The sequence below is a fragment of the Micropterus salmoides genome, unplaced genomic scaffold (genome assembly GCF_014851395.1).
Source record: "Micropterus salmoides isolate LMB-PRFRI ecotype aquatic unplaced genomic scaffold, ASM1485139v1 Ms_hic_scaffold_7, whole genome shotgun sequence".
NCBI classification, from domain to species: Eukaryota; Metazoa; Chordata; class Actinopteri; order Centrarchiformes; family Centrarchidae; genus Micropterus; species Micropterus salmoides.
This window is the reverse complement of record NW_024044459.1, coordinates 13,772,633-13,793,365: the sequence shown is the minus strand read 5'-3', so window position 1 is coordinate 13,793,365 and position 20,733 is coordinate 13,772,633. Positions and strand designations below refer to the sequence as shown.

At 40.8% G+C, this 20,733-nt stretch overlaps 1 protein-coding gene across 1 annotated transcript; it reads right to left on the bottom strand.

Moving 5' to 3' along the window:
- Positions 1-67: 67 nt before the first annotated feature.
- Positions 68-20,468, bottom strand: fbxw8 (F-box and WD repeat domain containing 8). The gene is made up of 11 exons (XM_038704652.1): positions 19,870-20,468; positions 19,674-19,778; positions 18,278-18,442; positions 17,824-17,912; positions 14,804-14,961; positions 14,361-14,557; positions 13,716-13,934; positions 6,127-6,254; positions 1,921-2,094; positions 1,454-1,570; positions 68-547 (listed from the first exon to the last, which is right to left on the bottom strand). Exons 1-11 carry the CDS (start codon positions 20,332-20,334, stop codon positions 382-384), a joined length of 1,983 nt encoding a protein of 660 aa, XP_038560580.1. The 5' UTR covers positions 20,335-20,468; the 3' UTR covers positions 68-381.
- Between the last annotated feature and the right edge of the window lie 265 nt (positions 20,469-20,733).

Sequence of the window (20,733 nt, the reverse complement as noted above, 5' to 3'; positions counted from 1 at the left end):
TAAAGTGTTTTTTTTTTTTTTAAAGAAACCTATAACACATGTACAAAGATGAATCTTATTTAGTAAATGAGGTAGAAATATGATGTCTTTTATTGCTGTGATGTTGCACACTGGAACTGAATCATATCCAGGAGGAAGCCAAACATCAATTAAAAATTAATTAATTAATGGTTTACAAGGCTGAGATCCTGTGCAACATCTGGGCTGCTGAATTCAACATTGTTAAATTACACAACAATTAAATATACAGTGAAATGTTACATTTTCAAAAAGCTTGATTTTTCTAGTATATTAAAAGAAAACAAATTAAATAAAAAGATACCGTTTGGAGAGGGTGAAAGTTTCTATTGTCCGTTCAGATGCAGTTTGGAAAACTACACGTCAGTGGGACGCATGGGAGCCAGACAGCCTGTCGTAAGGCACTGCCAGGCTGATGTTGTAGTTGTAGCCGTGCGATTCGATGTAGTCGGACCTGCAGATGGGCAGGATGTGATCCTGTGACAGCGCGTCCTCAGAGAAGTCGTAATGGCAAATGACTCCTCTGTGTCTGAAGGATAAAACCATTTCTATCAACAACAACAACACAGACATAGCTTATTTCTCTTTTTGGAAAATTGTTCAAAGTTGATGCTTGAGTAGGACATTAAGCAGAGATTGATCATTCTGAAGTTTAAACCAATGACATATCTGTTGAGCAAAATGCAGCTTTATCTGACATAAGCAGTGGGATTATTTAGACTTAATTCAGTTAGTTGGATTTTATTTTTATTTTAAGCCTACAAAGCAGCATGCAGCTTTTTAAGGAGCAGCCGGTTGTCTGGGATGTCCCAATTTTGAGAAAGAGGCTCAGCCAAGATTAGCCGCCATCCCATTTGTACTAACAAGGTATTACTTTACTTTGACAACAACTTCCGTTTAAAGGAATAGTTTAACATTTTGGGAAACGCTGAGTTTAGCATGAAGATTGGAAACAGCCTTTATAGTTGGTAAAATCAATCGAAAGATTGCTGACTAACATGTTTCATATGTTTAATCTGTGCAAAACAAAAATGTGTGGTTTTACAGGGGGTTATAAATCAGATTGTTTCAGACAGGATCAGATACGCAAACAAGATTTAGGGTTAGGAGCTTTAGAGGTGCTGGTTAGGTGTCATCTTTGGAGCCAGGTCACCTGTTTCCCCATTTCCAGTCTTTATTGCTAAACTACGCCAACCGGCTGATGGCTGTAGCTTCATATTTACTGTACAGAAATGCGAATGGCATCAATCTTCTCTCAGCAAGAATACAAATAAGTATATTTCCCAAAATTTCAAACTATTCCTTAAGAATGTTGCAAGGTTGAATTTGCTTTTACCCACAGAAAAGCAGTCAATTCACAGAGTATTTCAGAGATTCTGTAAGCTTGTGGGAAGTGGAGGTAAAAAAAGAAGAGTGTGGGAGGGAGATCGGTGACCTGCGGTGAGCTGTAAGGTCATCATCTGTGATGCAGGCCCCCCGTGGCGACTTGTCATCGGGGATGTTTGCGGTTACCAGGGTGCTGGTGTTGAAGTGTACATGCCTTACAGGATGTCTGCAGCCAAGACAGAAAAGCATTATTACGTTCACATTCTTGTCTTTTTGTACAAATGGTTCTTGAGGCAAATGTCTGGAACTATACTACATCTAAAAAAAAATTTAAATTCTGGTGGAATTTAATAATTTGAAGAACAATAAGAGGCCACAATGAGAAGAAATCTAAATATCTACAATCATCATGTCAATGGAGTTTATAAATGTCTCAATTAACTCTAATCTTAAAGGCACACGCCTTACACAACTGTAATGTGTAAGAAACTAACAGAGAGGCCAAATTACAAAAATAGATGTGATTCAGTGTTGCTGAGAGATCTCCTTTGTGGCTCAGACGAAAGAAAATCCCACCTGTTGTGCATCTCCCACAGCTTCGCTCCCATCCTCATCTCCCACACACACACCAACCCTTCGCCTCCGCCGCTCACGATCTTCCAGTCGTCTGCCCGCACAAAGGTGACACCCAGGTGGTGGGCGTACAGGGACACCACAGAAGAGCCGGCTCGCAGGTCAAACACCCTCACCCTAAATCACAGCAGAGAGGAACAAATGCTGCTTTTAATTTATTGGAAAAAGTGTTGATTACTTTCTGCCATATTATTGCAATTGGGTAGGTCAATTAAGAAACATGATGAATTATGTGTTTATAGGCCTGAGGTTGTTTGGTCATTTTTGAAAATACTATGTAACACTATGTAAATGTTATATTTGCATTTCCAATGAGTCCAATAGAAGAATGATAAGCAAAGTGAGTACAATGGAATCAGTCACTTCTAGTGAAACGTGGTCATTTTGGATTTCACTTCTGCTTACAGAGGCGGAAGACTCCCAAGACAGCACAAGAGGGAGTACAGTACAGTGCATTCATCTGCAGACAAAAGGCGCTATTCTCACTGTTGAAGGAACTTTTCAACATCCAGCCAAGAGACCAAAGACAATCCCGGCCTTATCTGCCCCGGGCTTATCCAAATATCACACCATTTCATCTCCTTCTATCTGACACCAAGATAGATATATATAAATATATTTTTATTTTTTTAAGTTTTTATTTTTTGTTGTTTTTAAACACAGAAACAGTACAAAACACAATAGCAGAACCCCCACCCATAACAGCCAGACAGCAGATACAATATTAAACATAATAATTATCATAATAGTAACATACAATCTTAATTTTTTTTTTTCCCAGTCCACAAAATTTAAGACAGAGTTAAAGGATACCAGTCACCAGCATCCTCTCATAATACATGTCCTCCAATCTGGGATTAGCAAGGGGAGATCTTATTCCACTCAGATATATTTGCCGCTTCCACTGGATATGAGACCAGTAAAAAGAATGAATGTATAATAATATGGAGAAGATATGAAGTCTAGCATACAGCCAGAAACCGACTACACATGAAACAGCTTTACATTATATGAGGCTTGAAAAATCTATTGTGTAGCAAATGAAGTACTTTAAGAGCAGATCAGTGGAAAGGGCTAAAGACTATATAACAGAATTTAGATAGGAGCAGATCAACATAAAGCAGGTGAACATCTAAACATGGAGAAGAGATTGGTGAATAAAAAATTTATAAACAAGACAGAAAATGTGAATAAAGGGTGTGCTAATTAGAGCAGGTACAAATACAGGTCATTTATGCAGTATGGTGAAAAATGAAAATGTTAAAATATTAAATTATTAAATTAATTCTTTTTTTTTTTTATGTAATTGTGTCTTGATTTCTGATTGGTTTTATTAAATGTGTCCATTATTTTTATGTCCATGTGTTTATTCTAAAAATGCTTTTGTTCTTCAATCCTTCCTACAAAGAACTTCATAAATTCAGCTTTGAAAAAAGTGTTATATGCTCTTTTATGATATTTTTCTTATTATTATTAAAGTATTAGTATTTATTATGGATAAACAGCAGTAACAGCAGATTTCTGCTTGCTGGGTTTCATGAGCAACACAAGCCCAGGGGACCTTCAGCTCCATCTGTTGTCATTGTGGCTTTATTGCAGCTGAAAGCATCCAGGCCCAACCTTCTTCCAAGACTTCATTACCATAATCAAATTCACTTTGGGGACTCAGGCAGATTTTATTTCCGCTTCCAAACATTTTTAAAATTCCGAGTTAAATGGGCACCGTGGACTTGTTTGCAGTTAGTTTTGCCTGTTTAGTGGCATTACGTGATGGAAGCACACATTTAAACAATGAGGACTGAAGATTACTGGCAGACCGCAGGGAACCATAAATCTAATGTTGGAGGCAGCTCTGTCTTCAGTGAGCTGTCAGTGGCCAGACTCCTCTCCATTAATCAGGAGGAGCCCTGCCTAATAAGAGAAGTGTGGGAGAGGCGCCGGTTAGTATCCTACAGCTAGATGAGACATTAATCATTATCCACTGAGGATTATGTCTGATGCAAATCTGTGATTTGGGGATCCCAAATGGTCTCGCACTGCATAATGACAATATCGCAAAACCTTGTAACAGGTTTTCTTGCTCAGCAGACATTGCAGTTACGACCTGTGAGTTAAGACCACCTGTATCCTTCTCTGTTCCAAGATCAGCCAAATTCAAAAAGACATTTTTTCTCAATTTGTTCCTCAAGACATGACTGACTAAGGGGTGAAAAATGTGTACAGGACTGTGCACTTTGTGCATCAAATAAATTGCTTGATAGTTTGAAGAGCATTACATATTATACAGGTTTGTTTTTATGGCTAAAAACACATCATTCAAGAGATAAACTGGGAGGGAAACATGACTAAGAGTCTACACTACAGCCATGCTGGCAGCTCTGCTCAGGCACAGCGATCCGTTCAGGCTAACATCAGCATACTAGCAGGTATAATGTTTACCATGTCCACCACATTTTAGCTTAGCGTGTTTGCACGAGATGATGACACTAGATGAAAAGTAAGGGGATCACTAAAGAGAGTAAAGTTCATCTCTGAGGATGAACATGATTCTCTGTACAAAATGTCACAGTGTTCCATCCTATAGTGAGTAGAGACATTTTACTCACAAGCACAAATGTGAACCCCGTGGTGGCACTAGAGGAAAGTCATTAAGATTCAAAATTTACAAAAGTGCACTCCACTCCATCCTATTGTTTTTGAGACACTTAATTCTGGACCCAAGTGGTGGACCCTGATGAAAAGACCAACATGGCCATCCCTAGAGCCATGTAGAACTCAAGTTGAAAACTTTTTCAAGTCTTTAAATTAGCAGGACAAAGTTAAGTCAAGTCCAAGACTTCAGCAAAGTGGTCTCAGCACAGTACAGAAATAACCACAGGTATGACACTCACTATTTGTTTCCTCTCTATTATTGGATCCAGTTTTGCTCTTTGCCCACACATCTTTCCTGTCTGAACAGATGTGGCAGTCTTCCAAACAGCCCTTATCACGACCTCTCATTTGCTCCCTGGATCTCACAAAAAACAGAGGGACAAAAATCATTTGGACAAATCGAAGGGATGCATTAGGCTTTGGCCTTGAGCCACCCTGTCAGTGGGCCAAGATCAGCGACTGTCCCTCAGTCTCCACCGTTTCCATTTGTCTTCAACTGTGCGCTGCATCAGCTGGGGCCAAGAGCCAAGCTGGTGTGGGAGTCTCTCTGAACAAAACTACTCATCTATCAGAAAGCAAAGTACCAAAAGTAAAGCAGAAAGGAATTGGATAAAGACTGCACCAATGCTCTGGCAAGAAAACATCCATTTCAATTCTTCAGTCAGAACAATGCTGAACATTTTCATTTGGCACTTGACAAAAACAGCTTTAACAGAGCTGTCTGTTGAACAGTTGCTAAGAGTCGTGAACTGGTAAGAAGAGGGGGGGGGGAAACTGAACCTAAACAATATGATATGGTCCATCTTTCACTTTAAGCCAAGTACTTAACAGCCAGATGGATTTGGTGCTGAATAGAAACAGCAGGGGCAGCTTTGGAAAAAGACGCGCCAGGTTTTTTTGTTTTCCTGCCAGCTCATGCACCGCAGCACCCGCTAACAAGCGCAGAATAGACGAGAAAGGCTCTTTTATGTGTCTTTTCCTCATCTGGGGAGCCAGGTTAGCGAGGTGGCAAGCACGTGCACATGCATGGACGTATGCGTTGTCGCTGGATGATGATTGAGACGGCCAGATTTATTTCTTGTATAGTATCCCAGGTAATAGAGGAGACAGACAGGCAGACATCTCAATTCAACACAAAGAACAAAACGCCTCACTTGTGAGTATGTGTCTTCTTTCAGAGGCTCTGTGTTTCAAGGCAACAGAGAGAAGAGTGAATAATGCACACACTGAATAAAGCCTCGTCTTTACACACACGTTTTTAACACCTGTTCTCCACTGCAAGTACTTTAGCCTCAGCTTCCGAGTAGCTCCTTCAGTGGTTGTCACTGTGGGAAAACTATTTAACAGACACTCCTTTCAGCTTAAGTTCTTGGCTCAGTTTCAACCGTTTGTGAGAAATATACCTAGTGTGTCAGTACTGGTAGATTCTATCCTTGTGCTTGATCTCGTGTATTCTTCATCTACGCGAAAGTGTGTGTTTTTGTTCAACTGACCCACCTCCTATCTTTGTTTCCACACACCAGCAGGTGAGGAGGGCCGTCTCTCAGGTCAATGCAAGTAAAATCTCCCACCGAGTTGCCGACACAAACCACAGGTTTGCCCGTTTCTATGCTGTAGACGTGGATCTGAAAAGCAAGGACACACACACACACGAACGTCAGTCTTTGTAAAAATTAAATTCAGTCGACCTCCAAATGCACGACCACCACTTAAGTTGCAAAAAGAATTAAAGTTGGCTGCAGTAAAGGTCTGGCATCGCATCACCATGGTACGTGTCTGTTGATGATGCAAAGGATATGCAACCAAATATTAAAATAAAGACTTTATTTGACTTCATGACTTGTCCACTTGCTTTCTGCCCCTAAAATTGGACGATTATGTGTAAAAGGTATGTATGTAAATCTTTTATCTCATAGTCACTGTTTCATACAGTATTTGTACTATTTGATGGAGTACAGAGCCAACGCAGCAAAAATAATTTACCTAATATTCTGACTTTACTCAGGATCTGAGATCTAAAGTACAAAGAATTGTGGATATTAAAAAAAACAAAACTGTGTCATATTTTCTTCTTTAACTCACACAAATACTTCTTTACCTTTAATTACAGCTCCCCAGTTTAGCCAAAAGTGCGGAATTTGCTACCTACATGTTGGACCAAAGTCTGAGTAGTGTGGAATATTTCCTATGATTAAATCAGACATATGGACAAAGGCTGTTGGTGAACTTCTTTGTACGTTGCGCAATTTAAGACACACACACTGAGATACAACTGACTATACTGGATATCATATATCGTACAAAAGACAAACACAGTGTACTGAAAAGATGCTTTGCCAGTTAGTTCAGTTAATTAAAAACAAAGCAGCACTTAAGTGTTCAATCTTGGAAAACATAAAAATCAGCCTAGGGGCATACTTCAATTACGGACCGAGATGCACTGCATTGCCTCTGGCTCGATGGCTGCAGCAAAGTTTCTTCATACAAGTTACAATGATGTCATCTGGAGCCGGCCTAATTGGTCAATTAGCGGCTGGTGTTTTCTCATCCAAGTGAGACAGGACAAACAGGATAACTGCCAGGCAAAATTTACTTTGAATAATTAAAACGATAAAGAAATTAAACGGAGGGAGGGAGAGAAATGAGAGAGAACCAGGAGGTAGGAGAGAAAAGGAAAGACAGAAAGAGAGAGAGATGGAGAGACAGCGACAAAGATAAAGAAGTCTGAAGAAAGGGAGAGAGAAAAAATAGGCATGATGTAAGCCTTAAGGAGGTGCCAGCAGTTTTTGTGTGTCCCTTATTTGGGCCAAGCGGAGCTTTAATTGTGCACCACCCCGGGGGCAAAGCCCAAATCACACCGGACTTTGAAATGACAGCTTGATAGGATTTGGACAGCGGAAGAGAGGAGGATGAGTTTTGCAAAGAGGGAGTGGAACACAGAAATGAGGTGCAGCCTGCTGTTCTCGATGAATCATTACAGTTTCGGGAAGATATTTTCTATTAAATATCCGCCCACCTCGCCCACTAAAATTAAGAAATGTTGCTGAGGGAGGCAAAGGAGCTGTTCTGTGATAATTCTGGGGGCTGTTTAGAGTCTGCAGCAGTACGTTCTGAGGAAGAATAATCATGAGCATGACTACAGAAGAGTTGTTAGGTTAATGCACTTGTTGGAACCCCAGTGAGGCTTGCAGACAAAGGAAATTCTAATGGTGGCTTGTACTGGGATGTTAATGTAATTACTCTATTTGCTTTTAAAAAGATGAAACATTTGGCAATTATGGCTGCACGTCTGAGGAAACCTTTCATATTGCCGTTTCCTGTATTGTTGAGCACATTTGGCCAAAGAGCAGAATTTGGTTTGGTTTTTGATTAATCTTAAGTGGAATATCACAGACCAGGAATGGAAAACCATGTGGCACAGAGGCCTTCAGGTTTTCACTCCAACCATAGACTCCACCAGCTGACTTCACTGATTAACGCTCCATCAAGTAGAGAGAGAAACTAACAAGTGAAATCACCAGCTGGGGTGAAATGTTTGAACAAAATCCGTAGACTGTTGGCTTTCCTTGGCCCACAAGTGCCCATCCCTGTCATACACAAACATCCCCATTTGATTCAGATATGCTTTCAGAGCCTCATTTGGTTTAGACACCATGTGAACAAACAGAGATTAGCACTTTGGGTCTGATGCATGATAATGGCAGGTCTGTGGTTTGATGTCATTTAGGAGTGTATTCCCAAATCGTCCTACAGGGCAGAGAAAATTCTCAAACTTGCTTAAAGTAACTCGCTGAAGAGATGCCATCTGTATTACAATTTGTATGTTTCCACAGTTAAAACAATAAAGAAATTGTGGCGTCTGGGGCTCAGCAGGTAGAGCAGGTTGTCCACTACTCAGAAGATTGCTGGTTTGATCCCTGGCTCTTCCAGTTTGCATGTCCAAGTGTCCTAGGGCAAGACAGTGAACCCCATATTGCAACGCCTGTATCAACAGTGTGTGTCTGAATTTTTAGTTCCTACAAGTACAGTCCATTTACACTTGCAGTTGTAGTGAATTTGATTTCTCCTTGGATAAACAAGGAGCTCGTAGCAAAGAAGAAAGAAAACTAAAAACCAAATCACGAAGAGCACTTTAGTTGCACTTCTTGGATAATTAGAGTTTGTGGTTAGACGCCGTTGGCTGTTGCCCACTAAGGCAAGATGAATATATAGAGAAAGTAGCTACACAAGTGTCATCCACTGATATAGTAACTGTTCTGGAAGGACATGTTGGAATTTTAACTTCCTAAACAGCACCATCCCTGACGTATTTATCGTGTCCTAATACGTATGAGAATGCTGCATTCTGGATAGGGGGCAGCTTTAAAGGATAGGTAAGTTAAATTTTTATTTTATTTCGATAGATCCTATTCCTAACAGAAGTTATCTCGTCCTACTCTTCATATATAGCTAGACCATACTCTTTGTAATAGTATTTACAGAGACCCAACAATTCCCACCATGAGCAAGAAGTAGGCGAAGTAAACTCCCTTTAAGCAGGTGGAAACCTTGAGTAGAACATAGACTCAGTGTGTGCAGCCATCTGCCTCGACAAGGGAGGGAGAGAGAGAGAGAGTGCGTATGGTACGCAGTTACCCACTTTCAGTGAAAGTAGTTAGATGAAGTGATATTTATCTAGTTCAATCCAGCCGATAACCCTGTTGGCTTCTGGTGCCTAGCGGGGGAACAGTCCCATAGTAGATGATTCCCTACCCTCATATTGAAGGTGCTCACTAGATAGTTTATTCCCTTGTGGTCTCAAGTCCCGACAGGGTAATGCTAACAGGCAGCATCCACCCCAAGTACCAGATTTCACATAATGCCTGTTGTCTTTGTATCCACTGTGGTTTTGCAAGTAAGTTTATGACAAGATCTAAACTGTGTACATATTTAAAATTCAAATAATACTGTGTGTTGTGTGAACCGGCTGACTGAAATTAGATAAAGCCTGCAAGCTCGTTCTGGCAGACATCTCGAACACTCACATGTTGTGACAACATTCTGAATCCGGACAATATTTCCTCCCGTCATTTAATTAGTCATACAGTATACTCAACTCACCCTTAGAGATAGGGTGGATATGTTGAAATCTAATTTGCTGCTATTCCATTGTTCACCTGCAACTCTGCTGTAACTGCAGCAAATAACTTACTACCACTGCTGTTTGTGTTGCATTCTTACAGCATATGATAATCTGACCTCCACCCTAGCATCCACCTTTAGGCTTTGACTCATTTCAACTCACGTGGTGGGATATTATCACTGTCACTCCCTAACCTCTGCTGTTCTGACCTTGTTACATATTCTTTACCAACATAATATTCACTTACACGTGAGTTGGATGACAGAAATTTCCAGCCGTACCGCTGGGGATTGTTTAAAGACAAATTTTTACAAGTCAGGAAAGAAACTTGTTTGGGTCTGATTGATCCTGATGGTCTTGTTCCTGATATGACAATCCTATCCATCCTGAACGTACATACATACTGTACATCAAATCATTCCTTCAGCCTTCCATGCATCCAACCAGCCCTCTGAACTTGAGGCAATGAGCGGATGACAGATTTTCTGACAGCACTTGTGCTCTGTGGTAGATCCACTGCAGTGGATGGATGGTTTGCCAGTGGAGATGCCAGCTTGTGTTGAATGCCCAGCCACGAACTGGGTGGGTGCCTGGGTGCCCCCAGTCCACTGGCAAGGAGGTGGCCAGGAGTAATGAGGATCTGGAGACTGACTCCGACCACACACACATTTACACACCCACTGACAGCACCAACAAAGATGGGGAAGGCTAGAAGACAAAGCCACAAGCTAAACGATAACGCATGCCAAAATATGATAAAGAATCTTTTATATCATTGATACAAAGCAGCTTTTTTTATTTTAAGCTGTCAGATTTTAAAACAAAACTACAACAAACTCAATCAAGTTAACAAAAACATGACAATGTGGTTGAGTTCATCTAAGTCAAAATGCTGTAAATGAAGATGTTTCACGCTTCCGTGAGGCAAAAATGTGTGAGCTGACTCTCTTGGATGCCACCTCCATGCATTTTGACAGATTTTAATGAAGCATATGTTTTCTTACTAAATGCCGCATAAAAAATATCTGGCATCACTCAAGGTTGCAGCCAATTCATGCTTTGTCTTTTCCGCAGTATGAAATTGCTGTTAGAAGTGTGACGAGAGTGACAGACAAGGTTAATTAATTTTAATTAGTAAGAGGTATGCTAATTATGAATTGGCATAATTTAGATAGAAGATTGGGCTAAGCTCACTATGGAAACAAGAAAGTTTGAAAGACCTTCTGTGCTTCTGTAAGGAAACTGCTGCTTTTTATCCTTAAATTTGACTCAGTTGGAATGGAAGTCTGAGATGAGTCAAGGCAAATTATTTTGCATAGCCAAAAATGAACGTACAGTTTCCTTCGCTTTTACAGCAACTATTACCGAGCCAGCTCAAGTTTTCTAAGACGATGAGGGAAAACAGCCACAAAATTTTAACACATAGGACAACAGACTGTAGGAGAGATCAAAATTGGGAATTCAGATTCAAGGACCACCTTTCACGGCTGTTTGTGCATCAGCCACCATAGGTAGAAAAACACAAACAAAACTGTTAGGAAAATACAAACTAAACTAGGGGTTTATACTTCAAGCCTTTGGATAAGATTTTAGTGGCAACTTATGTGTATTTAATTTATCGACTGATCTGCCAATACATTTTTCCAAAAATTGATTAACCATATAATCAAAAAAAAGTGATAAAATGCTTCCAGAGATCGAGGTGTACTTCCATACTTTGAAAAATGTATTTTTCCTCTTCTCTCTGTGTACCTGATCCTTAGAACTTTCTTTCTAGTTGCATGGTTGATTAAAAGGTTAGCAAAAAAACATTCAACAGTAGATGGGTTGTTGCTCTACATGACCCAATGTAGCCTTGTTTTATGATAAGATGAGACTGTTATAGCTCTCACTCCTAAACCTGCTAATCTCTCATTGGTCCACTGTGTGGTGCTTTAGTGCTGACACTAAAATCGGTGCTGCAGTATATGAGCTGTGCTTTTCTAGTGGTGGGTGATGTCAGTGAAGAAGCTTTGCCAAAAAACTGTCAATCAAAAACACACTGCACACACACACACAAACACAGTGTGCTCGGGTGGTACATGTGGTTTTAAAGTAAATCTGATTTCTGAATAAAAAGAGTATTTTGGGGATGCAGCAGCTTTCTATTCTTAATTTTATCCATTAATACTGGCAAGAATATCTTGATGAAGTGAACTTGAACACAAAGCTGCATAGCTGCCTGCTGATCCCAAAAGAATAGTTTGTCTCATGGCTCTTTGTACTTTCTAAATAAAGGCTTAAGAGTCAATTAGGTGCATGGGGTCCTTAGAAACACAATATTATTAGTAAAAAACAGATGCAGCTTGGGGAACAGAAGTTTACCAAAGCCCCCTTGAAGGCTGTGGCAATTGGGAGCAGGGCCCAAGGAGGGCTTGTCGCTATTTAAGCTAGCTATTTCTACTACAAACTAATCCTCTACAGGTACATCACATTCTTTTCCAAGGGGACCCAACGGTTCTGAGGGGACATGGAGCAATAGTGATCACACTGACAAGAGACCCAGTTTACATTTACACAGATGAGATGTATTTAGCGAACAGCCTTTGTTTGCAATGCATCTGAAATTCAAATCAGCAAAGTGTGGACCAGACTAAAAAACAGACTTAAAATATAAAGTGTGCTCCACATTTAAAAGGCAGGAGGCATCTTTTCTCCAAAAGAGTTGAATTAAAGTAAGCGAGAGCAGGGAAGATAGGCATTTCAGCTATAAACCAGTGATTAAACTCATAATGGCCTAATGCCAAATCTTCGGTCCTCACCACTCTCCTCTTGATGAATTGTGTTCCTAAATGAAAACATGCGTCATTCTGTTTGAGCAAACATTATGCACCTGTGAGAGCACAAGTGACCTTGTAAACTCAATTGGAAACATTTCATTTCAATTAGTAAGGTCTGGGTAGCATTTTTCTTTTTTTTCTTCTTCTTTTTTTTTTACAATACATCTAAAATCCAGCTGCAGAGTTTTGAGGCTTTGCCATCTACTTCATCAACAAGTTTTGTTTAGTTTTGTTTTTCTTCCTGAGACTTTTCAATTTCTGAAAGCCAAAGAGGCCTTGATGCAGCGTCATCAAGTCTTTTTCTCTGGGAGAAAAAATATTTTTGATTATGGTACCGCATAACTCAACAGATGGGTAACTCAGCAACGGTATAATTACAACACTGTGCATTCATGGTATTTTACTTATTCAGGATTTCTTTGAGATTTTGCTTCAAATGATTTAGCTCCCTTTGCTTTGAACGAGTCTCCTGAACAAGCACCGTCTTCCAAGGTATTTACTTGTGATCTACGATCTGGAGCTGGTTCCCATGTTTGTGAAGCAAAAATTCTACCATTGCTGCTCCCTCCAAGCAAAACACAGTGATTGTTCAAAATGCCAATTTGCAAGCTCTCCTTGCTCAAAAACAATTTGGTGGATACAGATAGTGCAGCACAATTTGTTCTACCGGAGTTTATCAACCTTGAGGTGCAAATGAAGCAAAATGGGGAGCAGATGGGATCATGAATCTATACTTCAGACTTTTCTTTTTAACCAAGCTTTTCATTAACGTAGTCCTTTGCTTGTTTTCTGTATGTAAAGTGTCCTTGGGTTACATGTAAGGCACTTCAAAATGTATGAGTAGTAGCTCTAGTTTTTGAAGACCAATGCTGAGGCTTAAAAAACTTCCATGTTTTCCACAAAATCAATTTGGAGCTCTCGTCTTGTATGTCAGTCAGTATGCCGTACACAAATGCACATGACAACAAAACATCGGCTGATGGGCTGAAGTTTGAAACACCCCATTTTATCTGCATATCAACACTTCTGCAGAAAATTGGTGATGAGAATCCAGTGAAGACGTTGTACCACACTGATCCAATGAGATACTCGCTGCACATTTAAAAGCTGCACATGTTAATATCTAACAGAGACACTGAACCCACCTTGTTTCCTCCGTCGTGCATGGCCCAGCCTGTGCGCTTCACTCCAAGTGCAACATGGGAGTCGGAGGCATCCAGGCAGGTAACCGGATGACCGTAGACTGAGTGGAGCATCTGTGGCTCCTCCTGCCGGGGGTCCAACAGGTACACGGCCTCTCCCGCCGCCAGGGCCGCCAGCGGGCACTGCTGCCGCCTGCCTGGAACCAAGACCAGGCTCTCTACCTGCCAATACAGAGGCACACTTTACAGCAGTAATATGTACAGTGCTGTCTTCAAAATTTTAACTCCATTTCACTCTTTTATGTATTTGATAAGGGCTATTTTATTTCCTCTAAGGATTTTATAAGTATGTCTTATTGTAAAAGTTACAGTTGCAATTGAAGATACATTTTCAATAATCCATTAATTGGATAATTTATAAAATGTAAATAAAAATGTCCATCACAAATTTCCACATTCTAGTGTACGTTTTTTGTGCAAACATTAGTCCTAATGTTTCCATCATTATTTAACATAAAAAAAGGGGGACATTTTTAGATGAAAGCCACAAGGGGAACATGTGTGAAGAGCAACCTATTAATTAACACAATAACACTGTATCAGTACGGAGCATGTCACACATGTGAGGAATCAAACTGCCTGACTTACAGTCTTGGGTAGCCGAGCATGGCAGAGTGTCCTCCAGTAGCCGCGATCATCGGCACAGTCCAGCCGAATGTCAGGCCCGGCGGCGGAGCCCAAGACGGGACTGTCAGGGCTCAGGGCCAGAGCCTGGATCCCACCTGGGCTCTGGTAGTGGTGGATGGGCTCTCCACCTGTCTCTGTGCTCCACAGGTCCACACATCCTAAGATATTGAAACACTGTCACTTAGTACCTTAATAACTGATTAACACTGAACACTAGGCTGTGTACTTTACTTAATCACAGCTATAGAAGCTACAGCTTGGCAGCCTTTACACAATAAGGCAAAAGCTCCTTTTACAGAATATATTTTGATCATATAAAACATCAGAATTTTCTGACGATTTAATGAATGCATTTCTGTTTACCACAGGGATAGCACTACATAAACATACATGCACACACTCACCATCTCCATAAGCAGCAGCAGCCACTGTGCTGTTGACCTGGACGTGACTAGCATAAGGTCTAGGGTCAGAGTTCGCTGACAGGCAGTTAGTCTTCAGGTAAGAGGCCGCTGAGTCCCAGTGCAACGTATCCCACAGCCTCACATCACCAGACGTGTACCTGAGATACAAACGAGCACATCACCGGTAAACATTACATTATTCAAATATTTAGGTTTGTGCAAAAAAAGGCAGATGAATGTTAAAGCAGAATTACTGCCCATTTACCATCACAGGCTGAGAAGTTTGTCTCTTCAAGAATACCCGACGTCACCCTCTCACCGCTGAATCATTTCCCCTCTCACACTTCCCTCCTTTACTCACTCTGACTTGTTGTTATGTTGTTTTCTAAAATCTTTGTTACATGATCTTTCGAGGATTACAGGGGTGTTGCTTGGGCAGAGCAAGGCGGTACATTTCATCCAGTGCTGCTGGTCTTTGCGTGTAGGGATGACGTACAGCAGGAACGCACTCCATATTAAGTCTCTGGGTTTTCTGAAATCGTTTGCAGTTATAAAACTTTTATTCTACTATCTGCCTTACGAACAGCTTTTCAGCTACCAATCAAAATTATTTCTTTTACAATGTTGTATTTTTACACTCAAGCATTTGCAAATAGTCAAGTTAACTGTGTTAATATGTAAAACCAGAGTTGATACTAGGTTAGGTGATTTTTTTTTTTTTAAAGCCCTGAATAATTGTTCAGCCAGTAATAACATAAAATGCCCAACACAGTTTGCTTTTTTCACACGATAAATCCCTTAAATAATTTTTAGATTTTCAAAATTGTTGTAATTTTCTGTTGTTCGACAAACTGATTAAAGGACAAATTGTTTCAGCACCGCTCGATACGACTGGGAGCTTCTGGGAACTTTACTATGGTTTGCCCAAAAATCTGTCTGGATTAACGACTGCGTAGTTGATCATCGAATAATGATATGCTATTCATTGTTTGAGTCATTTTTCAAGTAAACAGACAACATTTTCTTATTACAACTCTAGTGTGTTGTTTTTCTTTGTTATATATCATTGTGAATCAGTGAATCAGTGTATATCTTTGTGTTTCGTTCTGGTGGTCAGGCAAAACAAGCCATGTGAAGAAGTCATCTTGGGCTCTGGAAAACTGTGATGGGTATTTGTTGTTATTTTCTGAGATTTTACAGACAGAACAATTCAATCAATAATCAATAAATAGAGTATTTTTTCTCTCTTTAAATTAGTCTTTTCCTCTTCAAGAAACTAAAAGCTTTTGTTCTATTTCCATTTGTATGAGCAGCACAGTCTACCTAGCTCTGCCATAGAGAAGGCCCTTCCTTCCTCCAACCAGTGGCTCACAGCGTGCAGTGTGGTGGTCACGACAGACAGAGGTACCGCCAAGCTCCTCAGTTATTGTCAAGTTTGCATAAATTATACAAATGTCTCAAAACTTGTGCTAATGATTTATGGATTTTAAAATACTGCACGGCAACAGTGGGATGTGACCTGTTCCTGTGCTTCTTTTTTTCCCCCCCTTTAGAAACAAAAGCGCTGCCTCGATCTCCCATCCTCAAGTAAAAACAAAGCCACCCCCTCACGCTCAACAGGCTTCTGTTCCGTTCCCTCTTTCCCTCCTCGCCCAAGTCAATGAGCTCTCGCTGTGGGAGACGACAAACTGCCAGCGTTACCACCTCCACAGATACCATCATGTCTGAGCAAGTATCCGCCTCGCAGCCAGAGTGTGTGACACAGTGACAGCAAGTGTGACAGAGGGTGTACATGTGCGCGCTCGTAAGCGTGTGTGTGTGTGTGTGTGTGTCTGGCATAGCAGGGTTTGGCAAGAAGTAAAAATAAAAAAAATAAAAAAATACACTCTTTTGATTTAATTGGTACAACATGATGATGAAGCTGAATCTCATCCAAGTGCTTCATCAAAACTTTTATCTGCAGGAAACTTTGTGCACTGATCAGTGCGATCTTTATGCAAACCTCAGCAGATGTGGCCTTTATGTCACTGTGTGACGGCAAGAGTTGTTGGGTTCATGACAATGTCTGAAATCACATTCCACAGGTTTCCTAATAAGATTTTGGGGATGCAATCGAATAAGTCTTGATTGCTCTTAACTGCCATCGATTCTTTTCTACTTAAACAAATTCAAGTACTTCCAATTAGCTAAATGACCCTTTAAGTACCAATAATGGGAAAAGTATTGATGTTGTGAATTTGTTAACAGCAATCGTATAAGAAGAAGGATTTAAGTTCAGATTTAAGAGGATGTTCACATTTTTCTGTGTCCTATATCTGCTAACCTGAAAAGACACAAACACCCAGTCTTCTCCGATGAGACATCACTCCCTGGAGATGCTGCACATCTCCTTGTGGGCAGTCTCTCAGGCTCTTGTCGGCCCTCAGAGTCAGTCACTGTCTCAGCGCTGTTATCTCAAGGCAGGTTTGGTTTAGTTCAGCTGCAATTCGTGTACTCCTCCCTCACCAACTACTGCCATTAGTAGCGGGAGTGTAAAAATATGCAAAAATGTGACATTATGCCTCAATGAGCAGAAAACTGATTCACACTATGAAATCTGATCAATAATCACAAGCTATTAATCTTTGCTAATGCCAGAGGGTGTAACGTATTTACACGGTTAATCGTCAAAGAGCTGATGGCCTATTTCCTCCTCCCGAAATCTGGTTCACGCTATTGCTGCTCACGTTAACTGCCCAGTTCTTCATCTTCACCTTCCAATAATAAGCAGCAGCTAGAAACTTCCCAACAACCACCTACCTAATGTAAAAGTTTGGTTGTCAGCCCCACGTCTACATATCAATTATTTTTAATTAAACACATCCGGTCATAAATCAGAAGCCCTATAAACAAGATCTATTTTACACAGAGATTTATGTGAGAAGTGAGGAGAGAGGATATGAGCAGTCAGTTGTTACAGCTAATGTTAATACACGTCAGATGTCAGAGGCCACCTGCGTGTTGGAGTATCTGAAACTCACCCGGCCAAGACAAAGTTGTCACAGGAGCTGACGTCACACAGCACCTTCCCCAGCTCGAACTGCAGCTGTGTGATGGATCCCACTCGATTCTAGACAGAAAGAATGACCAGGCTAAAAACATGCGTCCATCCATAATACAAAAACATTATGTTACAAAACTATACAGTAGAAGGTGGCTTTCAAAATGAACGTCTGTTATTTTTCCCGCCAAATTAAAACCTTCCTCAACTCTGAACGTAATCTAATCCCTTTTTCAATGTTATGTATTGTATTATATTCAAAGTATAAATGCCAGTCAAAACTGGAGATGAGATGGCCTACCGTATATTCTACACTGACTGGTGATGTAAGGTAAACCGTCTCACTATTTCACCAGACAAACTCAAGCGTCTGTGTTGAAATTGGGTGAAAAACAGGTATTCTGCTTCACCACAGGGGAACAGCTCGAGCCCACCTTCCAGTTGGAGCACACCGTTTTGGCCGAGTTCCTGCAGTCTCGCAGCGTGCTCTTCCAGCAAGGGGAGTCGGACACGCTGGCGTCCTGGTGATAACCCTCCCTCGTGCACATCTTGAACCACAGGACGCCGTCCTCTGCAAGGACTCTCCATGCCCTGCTCACCTGGGAGGAGATTGGACAGTGTAACTGTGGACTGAGTCAGCATACATTACGAGCTTCCATCACTTGATTTATTTGTGCTTAACGAGCCCAGCTGACAAATGGGCTCGGTTACCGCGCGCTGTGGGTCGGTCACACAGAATGTAATTTACTAATCTATACCAATTTAAAACAAAAGGAGAGAGGGTCTTACTCTACTTTTCCACTGTTTGTGTATTGACATATTTATATTTTATTAACTGATTATAAACCACTATTTAAAGTGCAATTTATTTTTCCCATAATTGTACCTTGACTTGTACTGTTTTATATATTCTATGTTTTGCATCGATTACTGTAAAGCACTTTGTTACCAGTATTTAAAGGGCTGTGCAAATAATAATTATTATTATTAAGTCATATAAGTTATTAAAGCTGCAATAAGAAATCATGCATGCAGGAGGAAGTGCAACGTAACTCTAATTTAAGGACTTCACTAATAAAAACTCAAAAACCTGAGATCAGCAAGCTGCACACAGTGTGATCACTTTACAGGACAGAAGATTTCTTGTAAAATTACGGTCTAGAACTGCTCTGTATGAAAAGTGCAATGAGATAGCTTGTTATGAATTGGCCTCCAAGCTACAGGCTCAGTCCCTTCCAGATCCTTCCCCGAACCAAACTACAACTACACCTCAATTCAACCAAAACTAACTTCGGTATTCTGAAATTGTGAACTCTAAAGCAGTGATTCTCAACCTTTTCAGGTTGTGACCCCTTAGAGTGAAATTAAACAGTGTCTACTTGAAACCTCTCCTTTAAGGCTGGAGTAGTACGCTGTTTAAAGTGTAACTGTGAGGACTGGAGAGGTCAAACTGCCCAGCATTTCAACGGTAAATAGCGCAAATTTGAGAAAGGTCAGAAAACTAATCTTATTTATTTTACCATAAATATCTTTTTATCTGTGGTATCTTTTTATCTATGGTCTTAATCATATCACTCAGATTTATCTTGATGCCTCTGTGGCATTTAGTCAACTGCAGCAGCTGTTTTAGAACTGCGGTGACAGGGACTGTGTGTCTGCAGTTTGTTGTTTTTGTCCAACCCTTTCATCAGAATGGCTCTATACACAAAACAAGGTGAACCTAAGGCCACTCATTTTGGTGTGAGGATCATTCCGTCTGTTGCAGCCACTTTCTTCCTGTGATTCTACCATGCAAAACTCTCACAAAGAATAGTTTTACCAGCAGCTTACCTGTGCACATCGGCCTAGCTCAGTACAGTTGAGATACTGGAATATCTTCAAGGCTAACTCGTAGGGCAATTCAATATCAAAGAAGGGAATGTCATTGACTTCATTCTGCAAAAGAAACAATTACAACAGACATTATACACTGAGCTGATTCTGGTCAACCACCGTCCACGTGATCATCATCCTCCTCCTATGTTACCAGATCCTGAATGAGTTGATCCAGCAGCTCCTCGTCTTTCTTGACCTTTCTCTGAGGCTGCTGCTGCAGGGATGCGCTGCAGACATTAGTCGTGTTTTGATACTGTCTCTTTCTCCTGGTTCTCTCCTCCTGAATCCTGCCCAGCAGGGGACTGGTCCTCCCGTCCAGCAAACTACTTGCAATGAACACATACTTAGGCTGATCCTCTGACTCTGCTGCAGCTTTCCCTCCACCGATACACCCTTCATCCTCAGTGCAGCCACCCTCCTCTGGTTTTGAAGGACTGCAGGCCTTGTTGATATTTTTTATGTCTTCAAAATACCTGTTTTTCAAGTCTCTCTGGCTTGACTGACAAGGGACGTCGCAGGGAGGGGAAGGAGCGAAAACAAGTCGCTGCTCCTCTTTTTTACTCGTTAATTCTTGTTTCCAACTGTTCCTGAACGCAGCGAGTTCGTCCTCCGCCATATTTCTCAATGATCGTTGACAAAATACCACTGTGCCGTGTTATAAAGAGGTGTCTCAGGAATGTGTAAGTTTAACAGACCAGTTAAGGGAAGCCATAGCTCGGCACCGACGCAAGACATCCATGTCCTTCTCTATAAACAGATCGAAGAGGAACAAGGCGCCGCTGTACATATGTTCCGCGCGTTTTTAATTCCGCAGTTTTTATTATAGACGCGGCAATTACCACTGATGACATGTTTTTGTGGCCACAGCAGGCAATTGTTCTGAAAGTAAACCCTAATATTTGATATTGGATGACTGTGGGACGGCAATCTTTGAATATAATACAAAATGCATTTATTTTACAGCAGCAAAATAAGACAAGAGAACACAACACCCAGTAACAAAAGATTCCTCAGA

Excerpts from the sequence above, each read along its gene's own strand:
- fbxw8 (XM_038704652.1), bottom strand. The coding sequence starts at position 20,334 with ATGGCGGAGGACGAACTCGCTGCGTTCAGGAACAGTTGGAAACAAGAA. Across the intron at positions 17,913-18,277 it reads CGGTGTGCTCCAACTGGAAG|AATCGAGTGGGATCCATCAC; the intron begins GTGGGCTCGAGC and ends CTTTCTGTCTAG. Across the intron at positions 14,962-17,823 it reads GACAACTTTGTCTTGGCCGG|GTACACGTCTGGTGATGTGA; the intron begins GTGAGTTTCAGA and ends TTTGTATCTCAG.